General features: G+C 53.5%; 1 protein-coding gene across 1 annotated transcript in view; it reads left to right on the top strand.

Moving 5' to 3' along the window:
* Positions 1-71: 71 nt before the first annotated feature.
* Positions 72-12,359, top strand: part of RSPO4 (R-spondin 4) — a 33,702-nt gene continuing 21,414 nt past the window's right edge. The window contains exon 1 of the mRNA XM_040447458.1: positions 72-222. Within this exon, the coding sequence (XP_040303392.1) occupies positions 144-222 (79 nt within the window). The 5' untranslated portion in view covers positions 72-143. The remainder of the gene's footprint in view (positions 223-12,359) is intronic.

Raw genomic sequence — 12,359 nt, 5'->3', positions numbered from 1 at the left:
GGCCCCTGGGCGGACGGCGGGCGCGTCCCTGGCGGCGGCACCGAACCCGCGCCCCGTGCATGCGCCCGCGCGCCCGGAGCAGCCGTCGGGCCTCCCGGGGAGCCCCCCCCCCCCCGCCCGCCCGCCCCGACCAGGCTGCCCAGATGCGGGCGCCACTCTGCCTGTTGCTGCTCGTCGCCCACGCCGCGAACATGATCCCCCCGAACCGAAGGAAGAAGCAAGGTACCAGGGGCAGCGGGCAGGGTGGCAGGTCGCCCACAGCGGGGCCGACAGGGAGACGGCCCTTGGGACAGCTGCACGGTGCCCGGCGCCCTGGGCCACTAACTCCTCCGCGTAGCCGTCAGGCCCGCTTTACAGATGGGGAGACTGAGGCTCCAGGGTACCTGTTGAGCCAGCTGGCCCAAGGAGGCTCTCCAAGGAAGGAAGGGGCTGGTAGGGCTCTCTCACTGACCCGCTCCCCATAGTTGCAACATTGCTGAAAAGGAGGGTGGCTCTGTGCAGAGATAGGAAGCCCAGGATACCGGGACTACGGGACAGAATTTTGGGCTTAGAAGCCATGCCTGGTATCCGTGCTGAGCCAGGAGAAGACATACAGCCCTGGGCCAGGAGTCCAGATGCCCCGGACTCAGCCCCAGCGTTGACCCTGACTCTCGCATCCCCTCGGGGAAGGCAGTGATTCTCAGCGGGCTCCCCTTCTGGTAAGGACATGAGCTTTGTGAATTCGAGATCTGAGACCTGAGTTCAAGTCCATTGGTTCTGGGATGACCTGGAAGAAGTCCCAGAGCCTCCCCCCCGCCCCCGCCCCCCACCAGGGTTTTCCATCTTGACCTCCTAGGAACACTGAAAGATAACCCAAGGTTCAGACTCTAAGTGTACCTGGGGCACAGAGGGGACCCTTGCATCCTCATTGCGAGAGTCAGAACGTCCTCGTCCCTGCAGAGTGGGGGTCGGCAGAGCCGGTGGGGCTGAGGAAGGCAAGCAGGCGAGCCTCCTCCTGAGCTGGTGCCGGTCCGAACCAACCTTGGAATGCCCGCCGTGGCGCCAAGGCTGTCCTTCATTAAGGGAATCCCCACTGCCTCCTCATGAGAACACCCAGGCCATTTTATGAAGCCGAGGCCAAGGCTCAGACAGGTTAGGTAACCTTGCTAAGTTGTCCAGCAGGTGAGTGGAAGAGCCAGTGTCTTTCTTCCCAGCTGTGGTGTTAGGTCTCAGGAAGGCTACATGGGAGTAAGAAAGAGAGTCTGCCCTCTAGGGGCTTCTCATCCACTTGGGGGAAAAGCCCTGCCTGGACCCAGTGACTGCTGGAGGGGAGCAGGAAGCAGACGGGCTACGGGAGAACTGGGAGTTGGGATTGGGGGGAGCAGGGAGACTGGCCCAAAGGGCTCCAATCTCGGGTGTGACTGAATGGAGGGACCCAGGGATAGGAGAAGTGGGTGGGCTTCAGGGTAAGCCGGGGGAAGTTTGGGACCTCGTGGTCCTGTGTGGATGGCCCTTGTATAGTGGTTGATCCCATGGGTTCTGGAGTCAGCCTGCCCGGGTCCAAATCCCAGCTTCCCCAGTGACCAGCTGAGTGACCTCGGGGAAGTCACTTTGCCTCTCTGAGCCTGGGTTTACCCACCTGAGGTTCTTTTAGAAAATCTCTAAGATTTTTCTCAGTGTTAAAGCAGACCAAAGACATGAAAAAGAAAAACTTTCTCCTCATTGACTCCTCTTTAAAATAGGCATAGTAGGGGCGCCTGGGTGGCGCAGTCGGTTGAGCGTCCGACTTCAGCCAGGTCACGATCTCGCGGTCCGTGGGTTCGAGCCCCGCGTCGGGCTCTGGGCTGATGGCTCAGAGCCTGGAGCCTGCTTCCGATTCTGTGTCTCCCTCTCTCTCTGCCCCTCCCCCGTTCATGCTCTGTCTCTCTCTGTCCCAAAAATAAATAAATAAATAAATAAATAAATAAATAAAATAAAATAGGCATAGTAATCTGAAGTATCTAACTCACCAGGCAGCTATGGGTAAGACTGAGTGAATTGGGGAGTATGTGAAGGGAGTAGCCAAGTACACAGGCTCCTAGTGGGCATTTGCAACACATCTTCATTTCCTGCCCATGATGTCCCTGGCTATGGGAGGTGCTTTTTATCTGGATGGGGATTCAGAGGGGGAAACTGACTCGTCCAAGGTTGCACAGCAGGTAAGCAGCAAAGCAGGCTCGAATCCCGATCCATCTGACAGGGTGTCGCCTGAGCTGTGTTGGTCTTCCCTCTCAGAGCCTCAGTTTCCCCATCTGAAGAAGAGCTGGTTTAGATCTTTCAGATGTTTCACAGTCCAAAAAAGACAGAGACAGACAGACACAACACACACACACACACACACACACACACACACACACACACACAGAATAAAGAAAAAGAAAACTTCCAATCCCTTTCCCCGTCACCAGTCGCTTGGTGAGGACGTTGGGCATGGCAGTCCCTGACGCTGCCCCAGTTTGTCAAGGGGGCTCTTGGCACCCCTCCCGGAAGCGGTTGATGTCTTGCGTAGGGGCCACAAACATGCCCCATCCAGCATCTCCAGAGAGAGGCTTGTGGCTCCACTTGTCAGTCGGGTGCCACGGATTTCAGTCCCACTCTGGACCCCTTTGTACTGTGTGACCTTGGGCGCGTGGACTCCCCCACTCCTGCCTACAGCCTCAGTTTCCCCACTGGCCCTGGGGTGGGGGTTGGGGGGTAGGAAAACCTTTCCCGTAGCATATTACGCAAGGGGGTCATAGGAATCCCGGCCAAACAGGTTTGGGAAACGCTTAGTTTAGCAGATTTCTTGACTGCAGGACTTACCAGAGCATTCATGGTGAAGCAGTGGGACGAGGCCTCAGGATCCCAAACTAATTATGCAGCAGAGGCCCTTTTTCGTCAGATAGCTGCTTGGAAGATTCCACAGGACACCCCTGAGAGTCTTACCCGCTTTGACATTTTCCTCTAACTTTAGCAGGAGCGTGCATCCCGAAGGCACCTGGGTGTTGGTCGTGCTTCATTCATCGGTTCCTTCACTTGTTCATTCAACAAGTGCCACAGGCTCTGTGTTGGGAAACTTGGAGATGCCAAGGTGTAGAGACCCTGGGCTGCCCTTGAGCAGCTGCCGGGGTGGAGGGATGTCCCTCCCCTGACTTCCCCAGCCTCCCCTCCGTGCCAGAGTCCTTAGCCTCTGCCTCTGGCCTGTTCTGCAAGGCCCAGCAGCAGCCCCCCCTCGGGGCCTGACACCCGCACACCCCTGCTTCCTCCAGCTCTGGCGTCACTGTTTTTTTTTTTTTTTTTTTTGGTTTTTTTTTTTTTTTTTTGATGAAACCCAATTTTTCTGTTTCTAAGACAAGCAAGAATGAAAGGCAAGGCTTGAGAAAGGTTCTTGGATCTCGAGTGTCTCTTACAAAACAACATGTTGATGAATTAAGTGTAAATGAATCAGAACCAGATGGAAACATTTCTCTGGAAAATGCTGGGGTGTCCTGGCAATGGGACAGTCAGGGAGTGTGAGGGGGCTCTGGTCTGCACCCCCCCAACCGCGATATGGAGCTTCATTTAGGCAATAAGGAGAAGACAGGCTGTGACTGACTTCCCTGATGTCCAAGGCTTGCTGGGGAGGGGGCCTGGTGGAGGTGAGAGTTTCCCCCACGTTTGCAGGGTGATTTTAAGATCCTTCTAGACCCGAGGCAGCCAGGGGCAGAGGGAATTCAGAGAACTCAGCTCTGGAATTCAGATAGCCCTGGGTTCAAATCCTGAGCCCTCTCCTACCCTACCATGCCTTCTCCAACCTATGATTCCACATCTGTGAAATGGGAACAGTTACACCTACCTCTTTGGCAGTTGGAAAGATTCACCGCAGTCCCAGAGGGAAGGTGTCCGGAAGCATACAGTAGGCGCCGCATAAAGATTCTCCTCCTTCCCCCCTCCCGTTCTACAGCAGGGTGGGATGCTCTCTGGACTTGGGGTAAGGGCATCTCACGTGGGTTAAACCTCACGTCTGCCCTTGTCCCTGCTGTGAGCCTTTTTCTTCATCTGTCAAAAGACTGTGACAGCGCTGACATCGGGGGGTGGGGGGTGATCGTACTCGTTCTCTGTAAATTGCAGAGCCCTGCGTGGACAGCCAGGCAGACAGCACTATCCCCTGTGCATAGCAGAGATGCTGAGACCCGGCAAGCAGGTGCCCGGGGCAGTGGCAGAGACGGGGAAGGACCCAGGTTTCTTGTCTCCAGGGCTGGGCCAGGGCTGGACCCAGAACAAGGTGCATCCCCCCCCCCCTAAATGCTGGCATCCGGGTGATGCCAGGTAAAGATGCATGTCAGGGGCGACTCTGGAAGGGGAACGAGTTGCTAAAGGACGGGGAGAGGGCTGCTAACCGCACCTGGAGGGGTCGGGAAAGCGCTGCGTATTGGCAGAGTCCTGCTTAAGACAAGTCATTTTGGCCCCTTTGGGTCTGGGTGTCTTCATAAAAATATGGCTGGTTGGTTGAGGCCAGGAAATCAGGATGCTTGGCACGTAGTAAGTACTCAATGAGTTTGGCTCCGCTCACATGCCGTCTCCCTCCGCAGCCAATTCTGGAGCCCACACTGGGCTCATAGGAGATGCTGCTTTCACCTCGCGGGCTCCCCCACGCTTGGGGGGGATCCACCTCCGTCTCCAGGGTTGGAAACTGCCAAGCTACCACCCAGTCACCAAAGGAGAGCCCTGAGGCCACTTAGCGAGGGCTGGCCATGCGCCAGGAGCTCCACACATGGGGAACCCTCACCGTGTCACTGCCTGGTGTTCTACCCATTTCCCAGACAAAGGAACTGAGGCTCACAAAGGGGCAGTGACCTGCCCAGGAACTCCCAACATGTGGGATGCGGACCCAGGGTTTGGGGGCTCCAAAGCTTGTGCCCAGAAGTACAAATGGGGTCTGTTGATGGCTTGCAAGGTGGAGGTCTCCGAGAGGAGCCTTGTCACGGGTGGGACTTAACCGTTTATCCATCCATTTTTCCATCTAGTGGGAAAACGGACGCTTGCTTTAATCCAAAGTTTTCAAACTGAGATTTACAAGCCGGCAGCGGATCAGGGAGATCCATTTATTAAGTACAGCCAGCATTTTTGAACGGTACAGTGAGGGACCAGAACAGAACGGTATAGAATGTAGAGGGCCAGAGAGTAAATATTTTAGGCTTTGCTGGCCACATTTGACCTGTCACCTACTGTCCTTTGTTGTTGTTGTTGTTGTTGTAGTAAACCATTCTTAGCTCACAGGCCGTGCAAAAACAGGCTGAGGGCCAGCTTTGGCCCACAGGCTATAGTTTGCTAACCTTAGAAAATACCAGAATGTGTTGCGAGGGTTAAAATTAAATATTATTTTGGGAAGTGCGTTTCAGGCTACATGTACATGCGAACGTGTGTCTGAGTAGGTGAGTGCACTTGCTCATGTGCCCATAGATGTGGGTTACGTGCGAGAGTGTGTGTGTTTGTACTAGCGTGTGTGTTCTGCGTGCTGTGCATGAACGGATATACAACTGTCATGTTTACCATTGTCGAGGAAGTGTGGAGGCTGCTGGGTCAGCTGAGCCCAGTGTGGTCCCCATCAGTCTCTCCGAGATGGGTTCTAGGAGGATCCCTACGGCACAGATGGGGACACTAAGGCCCGGGGGCGGGGGGGGTGGGTCACATAGCAGGTGCACCCAGGGAGTCTGGCCGCGGAGCTACAAATGCGACACCAAATCGCCTCAATGAGCAGCAACTGCTCCTGACACATTTTGCAGGTCGTATGGCCCTGAATCCGGTGGATGCGTCCTTCCCAAGGCCTGTGGCTTTTAGTCTCAGAAGGTGGAATGATCGGTCAGGGCCCTGAATTTCCTCCTGCGTCAGACACCCCTGAGCAGCCAGTGGGTGCCAGATACTGCGTGGGCCTTTCTCGCTGACCCTGGCGGGTGGATGTGGTTGCACCCTCTGCCCTTACAGAAGAGGAAGGCTGCTTCAGGGAGGGAGCCTGGTTTGTCCAAGGTCACAGAGGATATGGATGTGTGGCCTGGGTCTTCCAGACTCCAGACCCACCAGAGCAAATCCGGGCTACGACGGACTTCTCTGGAAAACCCATCCAATGCCAGTAACCATCCTCTTGTTCACACGGCACTTTACAGTTTGCAGAGAATTCTGCTTGCCTTCTCTCTCGGGAGTTCTGGAGAAGGGTGATAGAATGATGGCATGCTGGGGCCGAAAAGGCCGACTGAGACCTCTGAGACCGACACCTGGGCAAATACGGAGGCTCAATCAGGGCAGCACGTCACCCACGGTCACCCAGCTGGGGGTGGAAGTGAGGGTACAGTCGAGACTGGGGAGGAGGGGAGGGCGGCTGTGGAGAGGCAGAGGAAGGCAGCCTGTTCCGGAGCCTGAAGGTCCTGGTGTAGGGCCTCTGAGAGCCTCAGTTTCCCTGGGTGGCTTGGCTGGGCTGGGTCTTCTGTGCCTTTCTCCCAGGTCTCGGGTAAACGTCAGATGAGGAGTGGAGTCAAGCGCGCCAAGGCTGTTGGTGGAGGCTTCTTAATAACGAGGGGCCAGCCCAGGACCGGGGGGGCCTCATATGGGCCCCTGGAGTTACCTGTGTGCCACACAGGTCCGTGGCTTGGCTGTGTCGTTCCATCCGAGGGAGCCGGCCGAGACCTGGGCGGGACTGGGAGCCATCCCTGCTTCAAGGCCGGACCTTCCCTTAGAACCTCAGGCCACGGACGCCGTCAGTACACAGAGCGGCCCCAGGCTCAGTAAATACCCAGGATCACGCTTCTCACCTGTATTTCCACACACATACAGGTTCCTAAAAACATATATATGTATTTTTTTCTTTAAAAATACTTAACTCTCAGGGCGCCTGGGTGGCTAAGTCGGTTAAGTGTCTGACGCTTGGTTTCTGCTCAGGTGCATGAGTTCGAGCCCCGCGTCGGGCTCTGTGTTGATGGACCGCACGGAGCCTGCTTGGGATTCTCTCTCTTTCTCTCTCTCTCTCTCTTTCTCTGTCTCTGCCCCACCCCCCACCTCTCAAAATAAATAAATAAGGGACACCTGGGTGGCTCAGTCGGTTGAGCGTCTGACTTCGGCTCAGGTCACGATCTCACAGTTCGTGAGTTCAAGCCCCGCGTCGGGCTCTGTGCTGACAGCTCAGAGCCTGGAACCTGGAACCTGCTTCGGATTCTGTGTCCCCCTCTTTCTGCCCCTTGCCTGCTCATGCTCTGTTTCTCTCTGTCTCTCAAAACTGAATAAATGTTAAAAAAAATAAGAATAATAAATAAATAAATATAAAATTTAAGAATAAATAAATAAATAAACTAAAAAGAAAAATACTTAACTTCTGCTGACAACAAAGGTTTCAAAAAGTCTGTTTTTGATCTGGTTTTACGGTCAAGCGTTAACTCAATGCCAGGTGCCGTTACCTGTATTATTTTATTTGATTTAACAGGACCAGGCCCTGTTCTAAGTACTTTATATATATGAACTGATTAAGTTTTCTTAATAAACCTATATGAGGTGGGCCCTGTTATGATCCCTGTTCTACAGATGAGAAAACTGAGGCACAGAGAGGTCAAGTAACTTACCCAAGGCCACACAGCCGAGGCTCAAATCCTGCCCGGTCCCAGAGCCCGAGCTCAGTCATTTCTCGGCCTCCCAGGTTTGCTGTGAGGACTCTTGTCCATATTTGGCAGAGGAGGAAACTGAAGAGAGAGGGGCATTACATAGAGTGTATGCAATTGCCACTTTTATAGGTCAAAACCGGCCCCACGTTAGCAATTTCATATGCTTCAGTCCAGTAGCTTGGCAAAATAAGTTTGGCAAAACCAGGATTGAAACCCAGACAATTAATTCCAAAGCTTGGGTGCATAACCAGCCCGCCAGGCCTTCTCCCAGTTCAGCCACACAATAGCCCGTGAGGCGGTTTGGTCCTATTATTCTACAGAGGAGGCCCTCCAAGCTCAGAGAGGGCAGTTGACTTGCCAAGGGCACAGAGCCAGGACGGGGAGAAGCTGGGATGTGTCTCCAGGTCCCCAGGGGCCGGAACCTCCTATCTTGGCCCCGTGCAGCAGGCGGTGCTATTCAGACACACGCCCTCGGCCCCAACCTCGGGGATCCGCCCCCCCCCCCCCCCGGGTCCCACAGGGAATGGTCCGGTTCCCACCGCTGACAAACTCGTCTTGGGCACAGCGGCTTCGGGCTGGGCCACCCCCTCCTGCCCCGGGATGATTTCTTGGAGTCATGCCGTGTGATTCATAGAGCCCCCGCTCTGCCATCCATGGTGGAGGCTCCAGTGCGCCACCGTGGTGGGGGTTCTGTCTCACCAGCTCAAAAGAAAGGCATTCCCAAGCCGGGGGGACCCAGACCGCATGGGGAAAACCACTCCCTTTCGCCAGAAGCCTCCACTTTCCCTGAAGTCCAACAGCGGTGCCCACATCCGCCGGGGCTGAGACACGCAGAGAAGGAAGGTCACGACTGCCCTTCAGGAGCGTGCTCTGGTGTTGGCAGGCAGGCACAGCTGTCCCTAGCAAGTCCCAGATGAGCAGCGGGTGGCCAACAGGCTGTCACGAAGGCCATGGGCTCAGCCACTCACTGGCTAAGTGACCTTGGGCAGTTCACCTCTCCCTTCTGCGCGTCTGTTGGCTAACTTGCAAAGTAGGGCATTCCTAGCAAATAGGGGGTGCTCTTAAGAGTTCCAGCACCAGGCAGGGAGGATGGATTGGGGCTGGACGTTCCTGGGCTCAGCTCCCACCTCTGCTACTGCCTTGCTTGGGTGAAAATATTCCACTCCCGGGTCTCAGTGTCGTGTATCAGTCCAATGGGGACACTGATAGCATCTACATCATATGGTTGTCTTAAGGATTAACATTATGCATGCAACCCACCTGGGAGATAGTAGGTGCTCAATAAATGGTGACACCCGTCATGCACCGGGAGGGGTTGGCTCTTTCCAGATCAAGTAACTCTGGACTCTCCAGAGTCCAGAGCTGTCCAGCCTGGTGTCAGACACGCCCCGGCCTGCGTTTGAAAGTCCTCAGGAGACCTGACTTGTCAAAAGAAGGTCACTTGGAGGAGCCCAGATTCAAAGGAGCTGGTGGTCCTAAGTGCTGTGTGACTGTCGCACAGTGACTCCCGTCTCTGAGCCTCTGTTTACTCCTCTATGAAATCCGACTCCAGAGGACGGCAGTGAGGCTGGAAGGATGTGGGCGTGTGTGTGCGTGGTGCTGGCACGTTATAAATGTATAAATGATGTGATGGCTCTTTGTGGATGAGGCCGTCGCGGGGCCCGACGTCCTACCCTGTACCCAACGCAGGCTGGAAAAACCCCGTCAGATGCTGTCTTTTGGACATGCTTTTCCTTCCTCCTGCCTCCGTCCCTCCCTTCGGGCAGCTCCCTAATTCATAGCACATCATCCGCACCAGCCGTGCAAAATCCTGCCCTTGTTGTCCATTTTATTTTTCTTGCTTTCTTTTTTAAATTGTTACAAATTGCTGGTTTTTTATTTCACTCTTACATTTGTTTCACTTCTTTAAACTTTGTTCTCTTTTCTCCCACGTAGCCAGTTTAATTTTATTTTTAAAATTTTCACTAATTACTGCAGGGAAGAGAAAAAATAAAGTTTTCACCATTATGAATTGCAGTGTTTCCTTTTAATTAACAGAATTTGGATGTATTTACGCTTACGTTAAAAGTGCATTTTAAATTTTGCTTTTACATTTTGTCTTTCTTAGTTACTTTCATCTTATTGTTTTAGTTTAAAAATGCGACTTATTTTATATTTCTGTCAATTTTAAGTATTTGTATTTGATTTTCATTCCTCTTATTTCCTCTTATTTCATTCCTCTTGGCTTTTTATTTTGTTGTTTTGTTTTTCAATTTTTATTTTATTTTTATTTTTATTTATTTATTTAATTTAACATTTTTATTTATTTTTGAGACAGAAAGAGACAGAGCATGAACGGGAGAGAGGCAGAGAGAGAGGGATACACAGAATGGGAAGCAGGCTCCAGGCTCTGAGCCATCAGCCCAGAGCCCGACGCGGGGCTCGAACTCACGGACCGCGAGATGGTGACCTGAGCTGAAGTCAGACGCTTAACTGACTGAGCCACCCAGGCGCCCCAATTTTTATTTTATTTTTATTTGGTCCACTTTTTTATTGCGTTTCCTGAATATTTTTCATCAGTTTGTAGGACTCACGGTGTTACCTGTATATTGACCCCATGTTGGTTTTGACATTGAAAATATCTTTCATCGGTCCGACACCCATCTGCTAACTTTGTATGTCCTTTGGAGTTTAGAAATCATTACCCATGATACTGTTCATGTGGTCAAAGCCCACGAGCTTTTTGGGGAAGAGGGTTGTCTTCTGCCTTCTGGTCTGGGCTTTTTAATCTTAGAAAATGTCCTTATAAGGGGCACCTGGCTGGCTCAACGTACGATTCTTGGTCTCGGGGTTGTGAGTTCAAGCCCCACGTTGGGCATAGGTTATTTAAAAAGAAAATCTAAAAAAAAAAAAGAAAGAGAGAGAGAGAGAGAAAGATAAAGAGAGAAAAGAAAAGAAAAGAAAAAAGAAAAAAGAAAATGTCCTTATAAGAAAGTCTCATTAGAACGGTGTGAGCCCTCGGCTCTCCATCCCTCAAGCGGGCCACCCTTCCGTGACCCATGCCTTCCATGACAACATGCGGGCCTCGGCCCCTCTCCAGCACACTATTGGAATTCTCAAACGCAGGGGATGCTTCTCGGTTCACCCTCGTCCCTGAATGTCCCCTCGGTCACTGCATTCCAGCTGGCACTTGCTGGTAGCCAGACCCTTTCCTTGGGGGCCCCAGACTGATGGAGGTGTCAGGCCCACCAGAGCCGGTCTTAGTGGAGTAGGAGAGGTGACAGTGAAGTTGGCTTGAAGGGCATCCCGAGGGGTGGCAGAATCCTCCCCACGGGGCTGAGCAGCCCCAGCCCGAGGCAGGCATTTTCTCAGGGCTGTTTTGGCTAAAGGACTACAGTTTATGGATCATCTTATTGTCTAGCATCAACACCCAAAACCACCACCAACAACAGGAGGAAAAAGAATACACACACTCAGGACGTTTGTATGCAAAGCTGACTTTAAGGCAGGTCCTCTCTTCTGCCTGGAATAAATCTCCTCCTGTCTGTCCTCACAAACAGCTCAGGGCCCCTCTTGGGCTGACCTTGGGCCCTGATAGACATATGGCTTTCAAGGGCTGTCCACTGCTTTTGGAGAGCCACGGGGCAGGAGTCACCAGGGAAGCATGCCCCCAGCAGTTAGGAGCTGAGACTCTGGGTTGCATCCTTGCCGTGAGTTCGTGGGGCAACACTTCATCTCTCTGAGCCTCAGCGTTCTCTTCCAAGAAAATGGGGAACGTGTAGCCCCAGCTTGTAGAGCCATAGTGGCCTTGAAGTGATCTACCACAAGGACCAGGGTGACATGGGTCCCTGCCTGCTGCAGAGACTCAGCCACCATGAGCCGGCCTCTGCCCGCTTGGTAGTCCCGGTCCCTTCTAGGGCCTGCCAGAGCTCACAGTGACCGGCATCCCCTGGCTCCGCTGCCCTTCCTGGTTCCAGACCTTAGTTCTGGTTTTAACCGGGCAAGGAGTATGGTTCCCATTTTGCAGATGAGCAGGCTGAGGCCCACTGACTGGGGATGTCAGATATTCAGGCTTGTGCAAGCCCAGGTTCCTCAGACCGCCTGGGTTGCAGTTTAGGGGAGACAGTGCCTCGGGGCCCTGAGAGAGTCAGAGCCGAGGCCGTCGATGGCCCCATTTCTGGGGACATTCTGCCACCCCCCACCACGTGCTGGGCCGGTTTGCCCTCTTCCGTTCAGTTCCTCCCCACTGGCATTGTACGGTTTATTGAGCACCTACTGCGTGCCGGGTGCTTTGTGTGCACCACTCACATCCTTAGGAAATGGGTACCCATTTTACAGAAGAGGAAAATAGGACCCAGATGGGGGAAGTCAGTTACCCAGATTCTCACAGCCCTCATAGAGCCTGGATTGGAACCCAGGCTGGGGCTCCAAAGACCTCTTTTTCACTGTGCCCGGGATTGTCAGCTAAACCCAGGACAGAGCATAAGGATATGTTTGGCTCCCATTTAATGAGTGCTTGGCATGTAGGCGGGCACACAGCCAGGTGCTCTGCAGGCTATCACCTGCCTTTACCCTCCAGGCAACCCTTGGAGAGCATCATTCTGTATTGCAGATGAGACACTGAGGCCCCGAGGGTCAAAGGACCCCTTCCCCGGCCAAGGTGGCAAAGCTAGGATTCAGCCGGGAGCCTCGTATACCCTGGGGAAGGAGTGTCACCTACACCAGCAAGGCCCCAGACATCCTCAGCCCCCGGGGCAG

Source organism: Herpailurus yagouaroundi, unplaced genomic scaffold, assembly GCF_014898765.1.
Source record: "Herpailurus yagouaroundi ecotype Mexico unplaced genomic scaffold, PumYag 196, whole genome shotgun sequence".
Lineage (NCBI taxonomy): Eukaryota > Metazoa > Chordata > Mammalia > Carnivora > Felidae > Herpailurus > Herpailurus yagouaroundi.
Note: the sequence above shows the minus strand (reverse complement) of the source record. Positions and strands in the feature narration are given on the sequence as shown.